The sequence below is a fragment of the Acomys russatus genome, chromosome 6 (assembly GCF_903995435.1).
Source record: "Acomys russatus chromosome 6, mAcoRus1.1, whole genome shotgun sequence".
Classification (NCBI taxonomy): Eukaryota; Metazoa; Chordata; class Mammalia; order Rodentia; family Muridae; genus Acomys; species Acomys russatus.
This window is the reverse complement of record NC_067142.1, coordinates 83,365,235-83,385,274: the sequence shown is the minus strand read 5'-3', so window position 1 is coordinate 83,385,274 and position 20,040 is coordinate 83,365,235. Positions and strand designations below refer to the sequence as shown.

The 20,040-nt window shown below is 45.8% G+C and overlaps 1 protein-coding gene across 3 annotated transcripts in view; it reads left to right on the top strand.

Moving 5' to 3' along the window:
• Positions 1-20,040, top strand: part of Kcnk2 (potassium two pore domain channel subfamily K member 2) — a 151,983-nt gene that overhangs the window by 28,606 nt on the left and 103,337 nt on the right. For 2 of the 3 annotated variants that reach the window (XM_051148120.1, XM_051148121.1), the window contains exon 2: positions 2,188-2,498. In XM_051148120.1, the coding sequence (XP_051004077.1) occupies positions 2,188-2,498 (311 nt within the window). Of the gene's footprint in view, positions 1-2,060; positions 2,499-20,040 lie in introns of those variants that run through there. The other variant, XM_051148122.1, reaches the window with a different exon arrangement.

Below are 20,040 nucleotides of genomic sequence, written 5' to 3'. Positions count from 1 at the left end.
GAGAGAGAGAGAGAATGAAATACTATTACCATATCTGCTCTCATGTGCTCTCTCTCTCTCTCTCTCTCTCTCTCTCTCTCTCTCTCTCTCTCTCCTCTCTCTCCCTCCCTCTCCCTCCCTCCCTCCCCCCCTCCCTCTCTCCCTCTCTCCCTCACAGTGCATCATGACAATGTCTTGGTAGGATTTCAGGCTGGGGCCTGGTAAACAGTGGTGGTGGTTTCTGATTCTCTGATAAAGACAATCAGATGACAAAGGGTGCAAATCAGTCCCTTGGGGAGTTGGGGAGCTTTGCTTAGAGAGTGGTGTGGGATTCCTCTGATGTGTGTGTGTGTGTGTGTGTGTGTGTGTGTGTGTGTGTGTGTGTGTGTGTGTGTGTGTGTTAATTCAAAGCTGGCTCAGTTTTAGATTATTTTATTTTTCAGTCAGATTCTGAGCCCAGGGAAGGGGTAGGAGTGCGGGCTAGGCTACAGGTAACCATGATTTTTTAACTGTTGTAAGCACTTCTATTAGCTTTTAAAAATCCAAACAGCCAACACCTGCCAGTGCTTAATTTGAGTGGCATTGCCCTTGTCAATATATAACAGTGCCTTGTAGTCAGCTGCTTTATTCAGAACAGGTGACTGGGCAGAGGGGAGGCTTTCACACTTGGAGGTGGTGGTGGGCTGAGCATCACACAGGAAGTTGTTGATGAAGCTGAGCCCATGGAGTCTCTGGCAGAACTGCTGCTGCTGCTGCTGCTGCTGTTGCTCTGTTGCTTGGGGGTGGGGGTGGGGGGAGGGAGCTGCTGTGTCCTCAAGTCCACTCTGATTTCATCTCTTCAAACTCAGGCCTTCCCATGACCTTGGCTGCTTGAGGAAATCCTGTCACCTGCCTCCATTCTACAGCTGTCCTTCACCTAGTGCCTCACAGGGCTGTTTGAAAAGTGTCTTTCTGCTGGGCAACAGGAGATGTACCTTATGGACTCACACTGTGGAAGCCTGCTTCTCCACACAGTGTTGGGCAAGAGGGCAGGATGCTTAGCTGCCTGTAAATTGATGTACTCTCTAAGACTGTCTCACCCTTGTGTGATTTCAGAACTGCAGGGTACAATTCTAGGGGAATTTGTTTTATGCTTATTGAAAAGTAAATTTTAGATTATGTTTTAATGAAACATAAATTACACACACTGCACTAATTTGGCTTATTTTTTATAAGTGATGAACTTCACACCAATAGCTCGCGTTGGTGTTTATCTCTATTTTTCAACCTTTCTGCTAACCCATGTTACTTTGCTCTTGCCTCTCCCATCAAATGTGTTGTGGTGAATGGCTTATTTTCCCTGCTGCAAGTGGACATCGAGTAGCTTTTGTGTTTTCTAAAATAAAACCCATTAATGATGATTTTGAAGAGCTGGGATAAATAATAAATGGACTTGGAGTCGCCTCACAGTATCTGGGAGCTCCAATGGCGCAATTAGCCCCTGCAGAGCATGGAGGGCCTAAGGTGTACGCTGTGTGCTGGGTTCGTCTGCCTTGCTTTTGCTGGAGAGGTGGAGGGACAGACGTTGTCATGTCTTGGCTGCATTTCCTTTTGTGTTTTAAACATGTGAGAGATTGCAGAACTATGTTTCATAATGCGCCCACTTTGGAAGATAGGCACCAGATACGAATGGGTGGGAGTGGTTTATTCCCACCAGAAAATATGCAGGATATCTTGAACTGCACTGATTGCAATCCCGTCACTGTAAGGCATTTGAAAACCCAAATAACAAACATTCCTTACTCCGATTGCTTACAGTATGAGGGTCTGATGTACAGAAGTAAGCCACGTGAGCTAATATATTCTCTATTCCATCAGCCCGTGGGAGCTCAGGGCACCTTCACTGAGGCACCGTGGGCAGAAACAAATCTAGAAATCAATGAGGAACCCCTCAGGCATTCTTTTATTTGTTTAGTTTTTTGGCTTCTCTGTCTGACTTTTTTCCCCCTTCACCTGGCACTCCAATGGCAGCAGAGAACAGAAGCCCCGCCCTCTTCCTTGAGCATATATATGGTTCTGCAAGTGACTAGTGAAGGCTGTTGGGTTGGGTTCCTCAGCTTCTTCTACCAGGAGTTCAGCCAACCCTGGCTGACCCCTTAAAGAAGCCTCTAGCCCTTTTCCTCCAGGCTCCTCCCGCCTAGCCTAACCCAAATTCTCTGTTGTTGTCAGTGGCGGCCCCTGACTTGCTGGATCCCAAGTCTGCGGCTCAGAACGCCAAACCGAGGCTCTCGTTCTCCGCAAAACCCACCGTGCTTGCTTCCCGGGTGGAGAGTGACTCGGCCATTAATGTTATGAAATGGAAGACGGTGTCCACGATCTTCCTGGTGGTCGTCCTCTACCTGATCATCGGAGCCACGGTGTTCAAGGCGTTGGAACAGCCTCAGGAGATTTCCCAGAGGACCACCATCGTGATCCAGAAGCAGACCTTCATAGCGGAGCACGCCTGCGTCAACTCCACGGAGCTGGACGAGCTCATTCAGGTAAGGACCCCAGAGAAATGCGCTCCATTTCCTCCTAAGTGGAAGAGGATGCTAGGGCACCAGGGTGGACCTCATGGTCCTGAGAGCATGGACCTTCTTTCCCTTGTGTCTTCATCTTGCCCCTTGCCTCCCTCGTACCATCTTACCCCTTTTCTTTCCCTTCGCATCCCCTCCCTTTCTGCTCTTTTATACTTCTTCCTTCTTTGTTTTTCTTTTTCCTGTCTTAGAGCTGACAGGCTCCTACTCTACTGCAGGCCCTCAGGACTGGGGAGGCCATGGCCCGTGGCAAAGTAGTGCTCACTGGCCTGAGAAAGTGGTAGAGCCATTTACCAGAGGCCATGGCCATCGGTACTTAGGAAGACAGACTTGTGGGGTGACACTCTGGGCACGAACTTGTGGCCCCAGCTCTTTCCTTTCCTCTGAGTGTGGCTTCATTAAATGGTTACTTCCTCTTTGAATCTCAGCTAAGATCAGCTTACTACATACAAAACAAACAGAAAAACAAAGTTTTGAAGAAAGAGCACATCAGTTTTAAGTTAAAATAGCAGAACACTGTCCTCATGGTGAAACTTGGTTTAAGTATTAACCCCAAAGTGATTTATGTCTGAGTTAGGCCTCTTAGGCATAGCCATATTTTGGTTGTAGGTTTCTTTGGCATAAAACAAGAGTCTCAGGTGACAAGAAAAACCTTTAAATTCCCCTGCGAGGGGGTTTGCTGTTTGGTGAAAACATTCCTATCATGTACTTACTAGACAGCTTGCTTCTTCTTGCTTGGTTTAACTCAGATTGGACTGACAGCGACTCAGAAACCATCATTTGAGTGTTTCCCCTCACTTTGTGTCTGGGTTTTTATAGCATTTCAATGAGCTGGGGTAATAGATTTATTATTGGATTTATTCCATGTTTTTGTAGGACCTTTCCTCTCCTTTTATCTCATGATGACCACCTGTCTTACTCCCAGTCGCACATGACTGGCGGGGGTGGTGTTATTCGGTCTTGATCCCCGTTGGGGTCCTGCCACATTTAGGCGTTTCTATGTCTCACCCATTTAACTTACATTTTGTTCATCTTTGTTTCCGTTTTAAACTGACACAGTCTTACATTTTGAAAAACTTTCTTCATTCACTTTTAGACAGTGGTGGCACCTTCAGCCACCTCAGCTCCCCCTTTCCTTGTAAGCTTGCCTTCATCTCACTCATTCTTTGTGCCATGTAAGCCCACCTATGAGATATCCCAAAGCTTTAAAGCACCCACACTTATGTCCGTCTTAGAAGCACAGCTTCTGGGCGTGTCAGTTGAGCTTGGAGTGGTGCCCCAAGCCTCAGCTCTGGCCCTAAATAGGGTATGTGTGAGCACTTTACCACATCGTTTTTATGAGTAAAGAGCTTTTCCCTTTAAGCCCCGAGCGATCTCTCTGGCAGGAGAGATCCTGTCCTGTAGGTGTGATGAGCGGCAAAGCTAATTCCCCTAAAGTAGTGGGGGGGGCAGAAGAAGCTTCGGGTTTGTTTGGAGCCTTTATTACCCATCCACGGCCTTTTCCTGGGTTGCAGCTGCTCACTCAGGTAGCTGCGTCCTCACAGCTGGTGCTGAGTGTGATTGATCTTAGGCAGGAAGAAGCAGAGACTGGAGCAGGTTGTTGGAGGGTCCTCAGGGTGAACTTGAGAATGATGCCACTGTCTGAGGCCACCCAGAACTCTCAAAAATAACTTGAAGGTCACGGCAGATAGGGGTCAGTCTAGTGCTGGATACAGGTTTATATATGTGTGTGTGTATGCACCTGTGTGTGTGTGTGTGTGTGTGTGTGTGTATGCACCTGTGAGTGTGTGTGTGTGTGTGTGTGTGTGTGTGTGTTGTTTGGAAATAGAGCTCAAAACATGGCCCGCTTTTCCCATTTCGTTCTGCGTGTTCCACTCATTTCATCTTTATTAATAAGCTCAATTGGTTGTCTTTGCTCTTTAAACATAGTTTTGTGTTCCATAATTTTCAGTGTAGAAGTTGCCAGTTATTTATTATCATGTCCTTATCAACTGTTTCAGTGCATTTCCCCCCATTTGAATAGGTATATTTTTGGTACAGGAATCTAACATTCAGACTTCACAGATCACGAACAGAGAAAGGCAAATGAGGCCATGAGTACTCAGAAGAGTAGTGTTCCATCCCTACATCTCCAGTGTCTGGTGTCCTCTCCCCTTATTTCCCTGTTACTCTAGGCCTTCAGGTCCCACAAGTGGCTCTACTGGGTGGTAATAGCACAGCATTAGGATTGGGAAATCAGACAGGACAATTCCACGTGATTCGCCCAGGGACATCAACAGGGTGAGAGGTCCAGTCAGCAGAGTCTGGTTGGCACCAATATTAGGAGGCTTTTCTGTCTAGGGAGATTTTATCTTCTTGTAGTGTGAGGCAGAAAGAGTGAGAGTGGGTGGGTGTTCTGTCCTGGTGTTTGTCAGACAGTAGGATAGAGTGACAGATACAATGAAACTGTCCTGGGCCCCCAATTCTTACTAGCCACTTGGTTCCATGCTGTGTTTATCAGGATGGAATGAGAGAGACAGAGGTGACAGCCTGCAACGTGTCCGTGGTAGATGTATGTGCATCTCTGTGAGTCCCGTTAATTCCATAATGCTGCATTCAGTCAAACATCCCATCCTTTCAACAAGACTGGTGGGGATGAGGTAGAGACACAGAGGTTATGCCAAATGCCATTTCTGGGCCAGGATTTGAGGACAGAGCAGGTCTCTGCCTCTCTGGCAGTTGTTAATGTGGTGTCACTACAGAAGCACAGAGGAAAACACTCACAAATAATAGCTCATGAAGTTCTCCTGTGTAACCTACTCATCTATGAATAATTTCTGTAGAAACTGAGGCAGGAGAGTACTAAGTGGTAGAGCTGTTAATTGGAACCCAAGTGGGCAGACTCACAAACATGTTCCCTTACTTCCTGTGTTTCCTAATCTTTAAAAACCCCTTAGTAAACATTACTGATAATCTGCGCATTATGGTGTAATAAATGTGACATTACCATCTCCGTACACAGTGATGTATATTGCATGTCTGTGTTTCTAACCTGGGGAGTGCATTGCTTAGATTTCACCCTTCTTCCTCGGGCAACAGAACCCTTATTTATCAGCATTCTGCTTGAATGTCACAGACCAGCAGAAGCATGGTTGTTAGATGCGCTTAACCTTCAGTCCAACTCACCCTGTGTTTGATGAATTAACATGAGGATTTAAAATAATGTGGCAAAATCTATGACCTATCCATTAGGAACAAAAATATCTTAGAGGGTGTTTGTCCTTTGGTTTCTAGTTAAAGCTCCACTTCCTGTTAGGGGAATAAAGGAAACATCACATTTGTTCAATGGTGTCTGGTGACCTCGGTCTAGATACTTGGTGTCTTCATGGGGGCAGTACTGAATTAGCGTTGCATAATTCCTTCCTTGCTGTGTGGTACTTTCATGGGTGCTTATTGAAGGCCTTCAGTGGGTTGGCTCCCGTGCCAGGTGTTTAGCCAAATGGCGGCAGAAAACCACACCTCCTCTTAAGGTACCCCTTTCTTACCCGGGCAAGCAGGGAGGAACACCTCAAATATAGTTACATTAGATGTGCTTGCAGATTAACGTTCGGTGTGCTAGAAATCGGAATTCTAAGGAAGAAATTAATCACTTGATGATGTGGGAGAGACACAGAAGAGGTAATGAGGACGATGTATGAGGGGGTGGAGAAGGAGACCGGAGTGACAACAGGGGACACGTTCTAGCAGAGGAGCTACCTAGACACGAGGCTCAGGGCCGTGAGCAGGCACCGCAGCACTGACCCGGCCCTGCTGTTCCCCAGCAAAGAGGTTGGTACTGTCCCAGGCGTGTCCTCCATCTGGAGTATCTGAGCCCTGCTGGGGACTTGGTTGTGTGTGAAAGGATATGAGGAGCTACAGGGTCTGGAATACTACCCTTAGATACAAAAAAAAAAAAAGCAGAATTATTTTATATATGTTATGGCCAATGCTATATTAACTGTATAGCATCGATGCATTCCCAAGTGCTGTTTTGAATGCCTACCATATAAGGTAAGCTCTGAAATGCATGGAACTCAGTGCATGGAGGTTCTTGCCCTTCATGAGCCTATATCCTATTGGGGGAGACACAAGCAGCGAAGCTGGGGGCTTGTTAGGAAGCGTTGATGATGGGATGTAGATGAGGTCACTGGTGAACTGTCGCTGGTATGGTGATTTTTGGATGAGGAGACAAACTAATGTCAGATGTGGAGTGTCACATAGGCAGAGGGCTGAACACATGCAAAGGCCCTGGCTGAGATGGGATTCCTGAAATGTAGGGAAACTGCCTTGCTAAGGGAAACTGGAGAAGATGATGTCCGGTTGCTGTGGTAAATCGTCCTGCCAATAAGCCAATCAGGGGAGAAGTGGTTTGTTTTAGCTTAGAATTCCAGGTTGCAGTCTATCGCTGTGGAGAGTGGCAGAGGCTGAAGCGGCTGGTCACACCGCAGCTGCAGTCCGGAGCAGAATGTGATAAAGGCGCTCATGCCTGGTGCTCAGCTGGGTCCCCTGTTCTTACACAGTCGGTGTCTCCCACCTCCAGATCGTGCCCTCTCACATCAGTCATGGCGGACAGTCTCCCACAGACATGCCCGTGGGCTCATCTTGATAATCTCTCGCTGAGACTCTTTCCAGGTGATACTCTGTTGTGTGAAGTTGGCAATTTAACAATCACAGGGACCATGCCCTGTCCAGCTTCCTAAATGGAGTCTGTATCCTTGCTTGCTCTGGCTTGTGTTTGAACAGCGCCCCCTGATCCCCTCCACCCCGTCCCAACCTCCTTTGCTAAAAAGCACATCGGGAAATCAGGAACAGGATAATTCCGGTGGGCGATGAAGGGCTTTGAACCAAGGTGATTGCAGTGGGAATCTCCAGACGTGGTTCGGATTCTGGGTAGGTACGGAACGTGAGGTGGAACTCACACAGATCGCTTTAAGCAGTGCAATGGAGGAGAGTCAACCATACCCTGGCTAAGGTTTTGTCCTGTGAAATTAAAAGATGATGGGTCCATTTCATTCAAATGAGGATGACTGTGGGAGATGCCAGGAAAGGGCAATGCTGTCCTAGTAGTTTAAGACAGGTTTCAGTTATTGAAAGTTTCTGGGGCACCAGATGATAGTGTTTACAGAGCTGCTATTTCTTATAGGAAACAATGTAATGCAGTGTGGCATTCAAATAAAAAGGAAACCCCACAGTTGGAGAGGCTGGCGGCCAGATACAATTATCCTCCTATGAAGCCTTACATGACACACTTCTGCCGTGGATCCCAGTCAGTAATGTGCATATGAACATGTTTGTCAGACAGGGTTCCTATACACTGCTGGCCACATTTTCTTTTACACGACTGACCCTAGAGGCTGAGCCCTCTGGGAGGGCTCACTGAGACCAAGTGCATATCTACAGTCCAAGATCTGAAGGGGATGCCCACCTCTCTGGAAGCTCTCAGACTGTGCTTATATTATTGCTGGCTACTGTAGACTCAATTTTCTTAACCAATATATTTTATTAACAACTTAGTAACCAAGCATATGTCACTTATAACCCAACTAACCAAAACAATAGGAAAAGAGGATTAAGGAACACAATAAAAAAACCGTAAGGATATCAGTCCCAAGGAATGATTCTCCTGGTATAACCAGCAAGATTTCTTCTTCTGGAACCTAGAGTAACCAGAACCTGGAACCTCAGCAGAAGCCAGAGCCCTGAAGCCTTCCCTGGAGCAGTTCTCTCTAGTGTCTCAAAGGGCAGCGATGAACAGCCAAAACTATCTGAATTCTCCAAAAAGCCCTGCCTCCAGTTCTGGGCTCATTTATATATCTCCTCCCAGAGTCTGTTCACGGGATGAAGGTGGGATGCATCTACGATGGAGAGAATCTTGTGACAGTCCAGAAACCGTCTGTGAGATGCCTTGGGCTGGCTGGCTGAAGACTGGATGCCCCAACAATGGAGAAAAACTTGTGACTGTACAGACAGTTAGCTCTCTGTCATGTCAATACTTTTGGAAGTTGCTTGCTTGCACTTCATATTAGATAGTTTTTCCTTCTGGAGTATCTGATGAGGTTGAAGACTAGATAGCCACAGTATTAAAATAAGTTTAGTTAGAAGAATCAGTAGCATAGGATAGTGGAATAATTTCTTAAAAATTGTTAACTATAAATGGACTGGTCCTTGTAAATGTTGACTTAATGGATAATTCTTATTTTGTTGTATGTAGCTTATTTTATTAAATAGAAAGGGGGAGATGAAGGAGGGATAAAGCTGGGTTTTTTTTTAGGATCCCAAGTGTGGGGTCAGGTCTGTCTTGTGAGAGAACAGGTGATGTTAATCCACTTGAAGAACAACCACCTTGTGCGGGAGCTTGATTGTTGCTAGCTGAAAAGATCCCGTGAACAGACTCTGGGAGGAGATATATAAATGAGCCCAGAACTGGGGCCGGGGGTGCTTTTTGGAGAATTTGGATAGTTTTGGCTGTTCATCGCTGCACTTCCAGATGCTCCTAGAGAGAACCGCTTGAGGCTTCGGGCCTCTGGCTCCTCCTGAGGTTCCGGGTTCTGGTTACTCCAGGTTCCAGCAGAAGAAATCCTGCTGATTATGCCAGGAGAATCATTCCTCGGGACTGATATCCTTACAGTTTTGTTATTGTGTTCCTTAATCCTCTCTTCCTATTGTTTTGGTTAGTTGGGTTAAAGTGATGTATACTCGGTTACTAAGTTGTTAATAAAATATATTGCTTAAAAAAATTGAGTCTACAGGTTACTTTTAATTGTCAACTTGACCCCATATAGAGTCACTTAGGAAGATAGTCTCAATGAGAGATTTTCTAAACTGGGTTGGCCTGTGGGTGATTGTCTCAGTGGCCCTGATGAAGGAAGACCCAGCCCACCCTGGGTGGTGACATTCTCCTGGCAGGGAGTCCTGAGGGTATGAGTGGGTGGATGAAGATAAGCACTAGGCATGGAGTCATTTCCTTCTTTCAGTTCTTGACTGTGGATGTAACTAAACACTTCAACTCTCTTGTTACTGTGATTCCCAACAATGAGGGACTGTAACCTGGAATTAATTGCAAGTTGAATAAAACCTTTGTCCTCTAAGTTATTATTCATTTATTTATTATTTTTACATTATATGTGTATGTATCTGCATTCTATCTGTACACTGCCCACGGATTCCAGAAGAGGGTGTCAGATCCTATGAAACTGGAGTTACAGATGGTTGTGAGCTGCCACGTGGGTTCCAGGAACTGAACCTGGGTCCTCTGCAAGAGTAGGTAATGCTCTTAACCACTGAGCCATCTCTCAGCCCTGCTTCCTGTGTTGCTTTTGTTAGGGTGTTTTATCACAGCAACAGAGACGAGGCTAGGCCATTAGAAGGGACAGCTCTTGAAGAGCATGCCATCTGAACTGAAGTCAGTCGTTCGGTGGAACTTCAGCGAAGGAGCCCAGGATGACCACAGGTCGGTGTGGCCATGCTAAACTGAGGGTGCTCGTTGGAATGACCGTGTAAGGATATGAAGTAGGAGGCTGAAAACATGAGTTGGAAGTGTGAAGAAGCGGGTGGTCTGAAGGAGCACATTTGCAAGTCATCGTAAGGAAAAGATTTTAACACAGAAGCTGGGATGAACAGGGATGCAGTGTGGGCCACGAGTGCCCCAAGATCTAGAGGTGACTAAGGAATAAGACCCACAAGACAAGTGAATAAGTGACCTGCAACAAGAGATTCAAGGATTGCTCTTTGTTTGGGGGGGAATCTTATCACCCTAGGTTCCCAGGTATCTGGAAATATATCTACATCTATATATATTTTGAAGGCTTAAAAGAAACAGTTAAGAAGCACATCAGTAACCAAGGGAGTCATGGGAGATATGTGAGTGAGAGAGCCACTTTGCTTTGACTCCTGACTGGGAAGGGAATGGCTGGGTATGTGAAAGGCAGATGAAGAGCTAACTGAACGTAGCAGAGTATTGTGCTAATGGATCACACTCCGAGTGGCTTCCTGACTGTCAGTCCAGTGTGGGTGAGTACCCTGACACGCTCTTAGAACTCAGGAAGTACTTCAGCTTGTTCCTACAGTACAGACATCTATCATTTGCCACCGGACAAAATAATGCACTGTTCTGAAAACTATCTGAATATGTTCTATTTTCTTACTGGTGGCTTTATTCATTTTGCTTAACATTTTAGAATAAAATGTAGGTTTCAGGGACATAAAACAGTCTACAGAGTATCTTCCAACACCCTGTAAGTAATTCTGTTCTTTGAGTTGACTTCCAGAATAGCGTATCCAAGCTGTGTTGTGTGTTACCCTTCCTGGGAGTAGAGCAGAGAACCCCGCAGCTCAGGTAGGCTAGCCTGTTCCCCTGGCTACCACATGAGTGTCTATGTTTCCAAGAGGCAATGGGTCTACTGGATGGGGCCCAGAGCTGCAAACACCACCTCCCGCCTCCTCTTTCCTTGAGAGTCTATTATGTTCTCTGTTCTTTGTGGAAAACCCATCCTTGACTTCATTTTAAGCCCAAGCGTTCGTGCTGCCTCAGCGTTCAGCATGGAAGAGTAACATGAATAATACTTTTTCTTGAGTATAAAACAGCACTGGAGATATTTATATGTCTTGTTTCCTAATAGTGCTTAAGTTTTCATCATCAAACATGAAAGTAATTTGTCAGAAAATTATTTTACCTTTACAGAACAACATATGTTGGTTACTTAGATAACAATGCTGAAGATCTAGGAATTACTGCATGGGTGTTAGCCATTGACAGAATCTCACGGAAACAGATGTGGTTAAGAAAATGATCACCATACAATAACATTTTAGGAAGAAATTTGACTGGCGGAGTAGTTATTTTGGAATGAGAAATTATTCTGCATGTATATTATAACGTATGTTGCAAAAGTTTTGATTGAGCTTAAAGTAAGACACTTGGGAAGCTTGGCTGGACACTTCCCGTGAGGGCTATTCAGAATGGGCCTTTCATGATGATTGTGGCCAGGGACCTAGAATTTATAGCTGTGCCTTCTGTGCTTGCATTCTGCCACCTACTTATACACCATTTTACACTTGTTCTGCTTAGATTTTTGTCAACCTGACACAAACTGCCCAGGTCATCTGGGAAAGTAGTGGACCCTCAATTGAGAAAATGCCTCCATCACCTTGGTCTTTAGGCACGTCTGTGGGACATTTTCTTGCTTAGTGATTGCTGTGGATGGTCCAGCCCATTGGGGCTAATCCCACCCCTGGGAAGAGGATACTGCATAGAGAAAGAGAGCTGAGTGAGCCTGTGACCAGTGTTCCTCTTGGCCTCTGCTTCAGTTCCTGAGCCCAGTTCTTCCTTGAGCTCCTGTCCTCACCTTCCCTTCATGATGGTGTATAAACCATAAGCCAAAAATAAGCCCTTTCTTCTCCAGGCTGCTCTTGGACACGGTGATCACCATAGCACTGGGCACCACCTTAAGTTCATCGTTAATAGTTCCCTGTCTAGTCGCGCACACTGTCCCTCGAATCTGTAAAGTGGAGAAGTGGGAATGATATGCCTTCCATCTCTGAAAGAGGCCAACTGGTCCCTGGGGCTTACCTCTCAGAGAGTGATGCTGGCGTGTGGGCCATCCATCCCATGCCTGCTGCTTGTGTTGTGTGAGCATTACTTGTGCTGGTTGTTCTTACTGCAAGTCACACATGAATCACTCACAGAGGCTGAGTTTCACAGAGCTCTGGAGGTTTGCGACCTCATCTCAGTTCTGGTGACGCCCTTCCTGACTGCCTTGCACAGTACCAGAGAACACTGTTAGCCACATGAATGTAAGAGAGGGAATGGAGGAGGGAGGGGCAGAGGGGGGAGAGAGGGAAGGGAGAGAGACTCAAAGGTAGAAGAAACAGGAAGGGTTAGGTTTTTCTTGGGTACCACCAAAGAGGTCTGTGTGAACTTCGCCAGTCTCCCCGAAGGGTGGTGCCCTTAGCCCCAAGAGCTCTCCTTTGCTTCCCTACCACCTCAACAGTTAAGATTTAACCCCTCATACAAGGACTCTAGGGTGCAGAGGGAGAGGGAAACCATGTCCAAACCATTGCCAGCTCAACAAATGCTCACCCCAAGATTGTACCTTCTTTGGCGTATTTTCATGTTTATTCCATGTGGTTTATCAACCAAACCACATCATGTGGTGTGGTTTTCATCATTGTCCTTCCATTTCAGACAAGTAAACTGAGGCAGAGAGTATTTAATGCTAGCCCCTTGGGTCTTTTCCATCTGGATATATTGATAGGGCATGTTAAATTGCCACTCCGGGGACTCAATGCTCTGTCCCCTAGGAGGTCCTGTTCATCACTGTCCTCTTCTCGCCCCAAGTGAGCCACTTACCTAATGCTGCAGAACAAAGCAAGCTTGTGAGCTGTGCATTCAGGACATGGGCTCCTCATGTCAAGTCCTTGGATGATTGTAAACACAGGACACACTGTTCAAGGCAACTGGGCACTCCCTGGTGTCCCAGCAAAGAGCGCTGTGGAAGTGGGGGAATGGAGCAAGCCCACAGGTCTGAAGGCAAATGTAAACTCATGGACTACTGGGCAAAGAGTAAGGCCCCAGAAGGGCACCAGGGTGTTCTAAGAAAGCTGTGGTAAGCTGGGTTTGTGGAGGGAGAGCCAACCGGGGGGGTCAGTGGCTTCAGGTGGGTTCTTACCTAGAAGGAAGAAGAGCTGCAAGGACTCAAAGGTTAAAATCTTCACTGGGATTAAAGAATTTTATCTTTCCCTTTGCTTTCTAACTTTGACAAAGTAACGAGTTCTTGTACAGAAGCCAAGCAAGTTCATCAGGATAAAATGTTAGAAAGAGCTGCAGAGTTGGCCCTGACCTGCTCCAGCAGAGAAACACAAGTGGGAGTGGCCACAGTTACATGTGCATACATGTTCTGCGACCATGTACACGGCTCTATACAGGTGCATGCCATTTTCCCGTTTCGTTTGTCTTTTGCACATCATAATCGGGATGGCTGTGGGCTCTTAGAAGTCCTGCTTTTATTTATCTGTTTATGTGTTTGGCGCGGGGCCTTCACACACAATGAACACAGGTTTTACATTCCCAGTCTCTGTATCTTGGGTTTATATACAACACTGTGAGGATTTCTGAGCTGCCTGACTTGAAGGTCACCAACTCCAGAGTGTCCTTCCCAAGGGGGCAAGGTAGCTGGTGTGCCAGACACCATACTGCAGCTGCTTCTGGCAGAGGAACTCTAAGGAGCCTCACCATGGGAACCATTTCATTGACTTGTGTCATGTGTGGGAATACAGACAGAACCTTGGGTGTGGTTCCTAAGGGAGCTATCTACCTTGTGGTTTGAAACAGGCCCACTCGCTGGCCTGGAACCCTTCACATAGGCCAGCCTGGCTGTCCAGTATGTCTGGGTAACGTACCTGCGGCTGGCTGTGCAGCACAAGAATTACAAGCCCATGAGACTCCTGGCTTTTCTATGTGGGCTCTGGTGACGAAACTCAGGCCCTCATGGTCCCAAGGCAAGCAATGCACCCACCGAATGAGCCGTCTCCTCGGGTCCTAGATTCACATGCTCTGAGAAGTAACACAGCCATAGCAGCATAACACATTTCTGAGGATCGGTCTTAGCATCAGGACAAACCACAGCGGGGATGTAGGGTTTCTTCAAAGAGGAAGCTTCCTCCCTATGTCTGTGAGACTTTACCTCTGATTTCTCATTGCCCAGTGCGATGCAGGTGGGGCCTGAATCCATAGTCATTGACATTTCATCAACAAAGCAATGTGTAGTTACCAAGAGTTAGTTACCTTAGCCCATGGATAATGGTGCAGATGACCTGTTACATATCCATGCACAGACTGGAGACATGATTTCCCAGGAGATGTATGTAGGAAGGCAGGGAAGGCATCCTCACAGATTCCATAGAACCAAAGGTTCATGCATTGAGAGTCATGGGTTTCTTGCTCTTCTTAGTAGTTAGAGCATGTTCTTCTGACTCCCTCCCCTCCCCTTCCCCTCCTGTGCCCTCACCCTTCCCCTGCCTTCACCCCTCCCTTCTGTCTCTTTCAACATGTAAACAGCTAATTTGCTGGTGCCCGTCTCTCTGTTTTGTGAGTACATGTTCATCATGAAAACTGTGTGTTTGTATCTATGAGTATAGTTTGTGTGTGTTGCTGTGTGCCCATGTTTGTACATTCTGGTGTGTGTGTGTGTCTGTGTGTGTGTGTGTGTTTTGTGTATGTTGCTATGTGCCTGTGTTTGTACATTCTGGTATGTGTGTGTGAGTATACTTTTGTGTATGTTGCTGTGTGCCTGTGTTTTTACATTTTTGTGTGTTTGTGTTTGTGAGTATGTACTTGTGTGTGTTGCCATGTGCCTATGTGTGTACATTCCTGTGTGTATCAGTATGTGTGGGCAGCACCTGACATTGTTTATTTATTTAGTTAGCTAGGTAGCTAGCTAGTTTCTGGTGCCTTGTTGAATTCTTTGCTCTGGTTTCCTTGTGGAATAGCTTTAAGACCAAGACTCACCTTGTGTTCATTTCTGACAGTATTATCTTATCGATTATATCACATGAATTAAAAAATAATGTGAAAATAGTAATTCCTGTGTGAATGTAATTGGGATCGTGGGGTCACTGGTTGATTCTTTTAGAGTGAGGTGTAGAAGTCGGGACAGGTGGAGTAACTGTAAGATTCTCTGTGGTTGTTGGGTCCAACTGGCTCATTTGCATAAGTGGTGTGGAGAGGAACCGAATCTGTGGCTGGTAGGGGGAGCCTGGGGAATCATCCACAGCTTCTTGTGCAGCCAACTGGTACCTCTGCTCTAGCATGCCAATGGCCCTGCTAGACTTGTGCCTGGCATGTCCTACTGATGTTGTCCCCTGTCCTCAGTTGTTGTAGTGTCCCTTGATTATTGTAGCTGACCCTTCAAGGGCCATATTCTATTCAGCTAAAAGGTGGCTAAGTGCTGATTAAAGCTGTGGGTAGATTTCCAAAAGAGGAGAAATCCAAAGATAGTGCAGGTACAAGAGTGTATTTTTCTTTCCTTTTTCCCTTTTACTCTTCCCTTGCACCTCCAACTTGTGTGGGTATGTGTGCGCACACATGCACATGTGCCATGTACACATGATGTGTGTGTGTGTACATACGTGTTTATGTGTCTGTGTCATGACACATGCTCTTGCAGAGGGCAGAAGACAACTTGTGGGGACCTGTCCTCTCCCTCTACCATGTGTTTACGGTGATGGAACTCAGGCCATCAGGCTTGGTGGTCAGCGCCTTTACTCACTGAGCTGTCTCCCCAACTTTCCTTTCTTTTCCAAAACAAACTGTTTTCTTCCTTTTCTCTCTCTGTAGTTTTGCCTAATGTATTGCATATTAGCATTGCTGAGCATTTATCCTTAGGCATATTCATGAAGTCTAGATCTTTCTTCTAAGATGCTCAAGTACTTGTTCAGTAGGGTAGCCTGGCTTAGTGTCTCTGAAATCTACTAGTTTTTACCTAAGCAGGATGAAGCTCTGCAGTCATTTATGTTTATCGTTCCTTTAGCTTGTGAGATTTTAGAAGTTTAGTGTAATGTTGAGCATTTCACAGTTTTAGAGACCACACAGATTTCTGCAGACTTTGATGTTTCTCATGTCAATTTGAATTGAAAATATCACAGACAGGTGTTTGGGCATACACCTCTCCCTTCTAATGCATGTTTGTTATCTCTCCTTAGCACAGTTCCCTGTGCTGTTTTGTTTTCCTTTTCTAGTGCCGGGCATGGGACTCAGGGATGCACATAAGCGAAGTGTGCAGCCTGCCAGTGAGCCCCACCATCTGCCACTGAGCCCCACCGTCAGCTCGCCTTTATCTTAACCACTAAGAAGACCAGTTGTGTCAGTTCATAGCCACAGGTGCTCAGGAGTTGTTTCTACTTGTCAGACAGCAGGTTGTCTGTCTATGGCAACTCACTCCTTGCAGAGCCACTCCTGTCCTTGTCCCAGTTCACCCTCTCTTGTCATCTCCCTGGTTTGAGGACAAGTTTCTCCCATGCAGAACTGTCTGTGACTGGTTAGATTTCCAGGTGTTCGAAGTGTTTGTGATTCCACTGGGCTTTGCTTTAAGTTTTCTCGACACAATCAGACTTCTGTATTGTGCTGTCGGGTGACCTGTTCTAGCTGCCTATCTGCAGAGGTGTGGATTGAGGCCATCATTTATGCTCTGCTGAGTGCAGACATTTGTGTTTCTCATGTCTTGAGATGCTTCTATGGAGTCAGAACTCACCAGAAGCCTAAATAAGTACTCGGTATGGTCGGTGTTCTCTGGGAACGTGCCACGGAGGGGAAGCTTCGGGAGCCCATAGATACTTGGAGCCTCAGTAGATCCCCCACCCCCTCAGGACCACATGGACTATGCTAGAACATTATAGGTAGAACACATCTTCACTTCTCATGCTGTCTGTTTCTAAGGCCCCAACATGTTTGTTTGTTTGTTTGTTTGTTTAGCTGCTTTAAAAACGTCTTTTCCAGGGAGGCATCTGTTCCCCCTGTTTTGCTAATGCTCTTATATAAGACACAGTGAGATTAATCAATAGCTCATGATTGCTGAAACAGACTATTTTCCTTTTAGGAAGATGAGAACTTCTTCCCTGTTCTTTGGTTTGAGATACTCCGAGAAGTGATCTGAAGGCATTGGTAAACTGTAAAGTGAACTTGTCTTGCCTCTGAGGTTGTGTGGTTTTGTTACCAGGGGACCCAGGGAAGTGGATTCTGACATTCACAAGTAAAGATGTAGCCCTGTGCATCTGGTCAGACATCTTGGTAGTAGCACAGAGCAGACACCACCCTTCTTCTCCAGGCTTGCAGCAAGTCCTTGAGAAGCTGTGGTCTTGTTAACACAGGAATCCCCAGCCCAGAGCCTTTGTGGTGGTGTACTCCCAACACAGTGGCAGTGTGCTTGGGATGCCCAAAGAGATTTTCCAGCCTCACACCCCGGGTGGTCAAGAAAGGAAAACTCTAGCTAATAGGTGCTTTAGCATCTCTGTATTTTTATTTTCCATTGGTAGTAAAAAGAAATTCTTCTTTTGCACAAAATAGCCAGGGAGAAGCTTGAAAATTGTGTTCAGCAATGGCACCAGGTGTCCTTACAGTGGCTCTTCAGGTGGTCTCGACTTTGTTGCTGGTGTTAGAGATCCTCATTCTTGCATAGAAAATAACCCCCGTAATTGAACTGCAACGATCCCCATAGAAATGTACAGGCTTTGGGTAGAATGTCAACTTCCTGTTGGCTGGAGGCTGGTGGTGGTCTTTTAGGGCCCCTGGTTACTCTGCCTCTCAGAGGGTCAGGTGGGGACTGTGGTGCACAGCCAGCGGTAAGTATTTCTGGCCATCACTAAACAAAACTGTGTAGGTCAAAGTTACAAAGAGATGTTGCTCAAAGTGGCATTCATACAAGATTAGGCACATTCTGGACATATGACTGGCCATAGACCTTGGGTCTTGTATGAATAGTGTTCCTACAAGAAGGGCCGTAATTTGTATCATTGTTTTGTGAATTTAGATTATTTGGACATTTGAAGACACACTGAACATTCTGGATTCTCTTCCTAAACCCTGATTCAACAGAATTTTTGCATTTATGTATCATGTTCAGATAGCAGATTAGCTGTAATGGAGACCCAAGGTCAGATGTTGGCTGTGACCATCTGCTCATAGGAAGTAAGAAGGAAGACACTCTTAGTTAATCCATTCGTTCATTCACGGAGCAGTTCTGAGTTTTTGAAAGCTGTCTTCTAGCCACAAGGTATAATAACTGAGTTAGAACTTGAGCCTGGGCGGCTGCTACGCCAGAAAAGAGCTGCTAAAAGTCAGCACGTTATACCACCTCAATGAGATGATTTCATGATCCGCTAATGTCATGAAGAACTAGCAATCGTCTGAAGGTATAGGATGGTGGAGGTGGACTTCCTTTGTACAGTCACCCTCTGAAAACGTCTCTTCAAGGTAGCGCTTGAGAAGAAACTTGGGTGAGAAAGAGTGAGGTGTGGACAGTTGATGGAGAGTATTTCAGGAAGGGAGGGTGGCCAGGCTAAGTCTGGGGCATCTTTGTCTTGTCTGGGACCTGTATGTATACACGGCTGCTATGGTCAGGCCACCATTGTAAGCAGGGTGGCCTAGCAGATGAGGAGAAGGGGCACAGGCCATAGCCTTGGTCAAGTTGGCTTAGGTTTAATGACAATGGAATTAAACACAGAGATTATTGTCAGGGAAGAACAGATAATTACACTGCGATGTGTCTGGTGAGTGAGTCTTGGCCCATTTTGAATTGGATGGAATTAAACTAGAAATTCTCGTTGGAGAAACTATAGTGAAAGTTGGTTTTGTACAGGATTTTGAAGGACTGGGGGTGAGCGGGGACAGACATGTTCTAGGTTAACAGGAGGTGAGTGAACTTTGACACTGAGGTAATAGGAATATTTCTGGGGAAGGAATCAGGGAGAGAGGGGAAGGCTGGTGAAGGGTTTGGAGTCTGGTAGGAAGTGCTGACCTTAATATGTCCAGGACTCATTAAGAGCAAGGTACATTTTATGTGTAGAATTACCAGAAACTTCTGCTGTCTTCCCTGTGTTATGGTCCTCTCTTCTCTTTTCATTTTCTCAGATTAAATTCCAACCTGTGTTTGAGATAAGAGCTCTATCTAGATTTCACCTTAAAATACTATTTTTTTAAAAAAATATATTCCTGCTGGATGGCTATTTCTGGGCTGGTTCCTATTGATGTGCCACCATGAAGGTCTCCTTTAATAGACACAGCTGTTGTCTCTGTTGAGTGTGTCCCAGGCTCTCACCCCAGCATTCATTTCTGGAAGGTGTTTAATCGACAGTGACATTTGGCTCATGATTTGAGCAGGCCTAAAAATCCATTTCACGAGGGTAATTTTAAATAATTTTGCTTAATTAGTGCTGTAAAGGATGTTATTTTGTAGTAGTGCTACCATTCCGGAGGCCCGATTTTTCTGGGGCAGCTGTTAGATGCTATTATGCTAATGGGTATTTTTTTCTGACAGGACAGGAACTCAGGCTGAGGGCTGTTACTCAGGACTCCCAAGTTTGAGGCAGCTGCTGTGTGCTCTCCTGTGTGCATGTGCCTTGTTTTAGTTGCTGTGGGCCTTCCCTCATGTAATGTTAAACACTTCAGATAAGCTTTACAACAGGTAACTAATGAGAACTAATCCTGCATGTGAGCCAAACTGAGACTTATGCCATTGAGTTTGAAATGAAGTGCTGAATACAAGCAAAAATAGCAACTGAACCTGAAAGGTGGAGTGTGTAAGGGAAAAAAAAAAAACTTTGTCAGCAAACTTTGTTAGAATGTGTGTTAGGTTGGATATGACACTAATGAGTCGTTGGGGACTTGGGATGGAAAGTGGCTGTTGCCTTATCAACTCTGTCCATATGTGTGACTCTGCGTCTCCCTGACCCCGACGGCACCACTGTCTTCACTGCCCTTTTATAATGAGCACCAGCT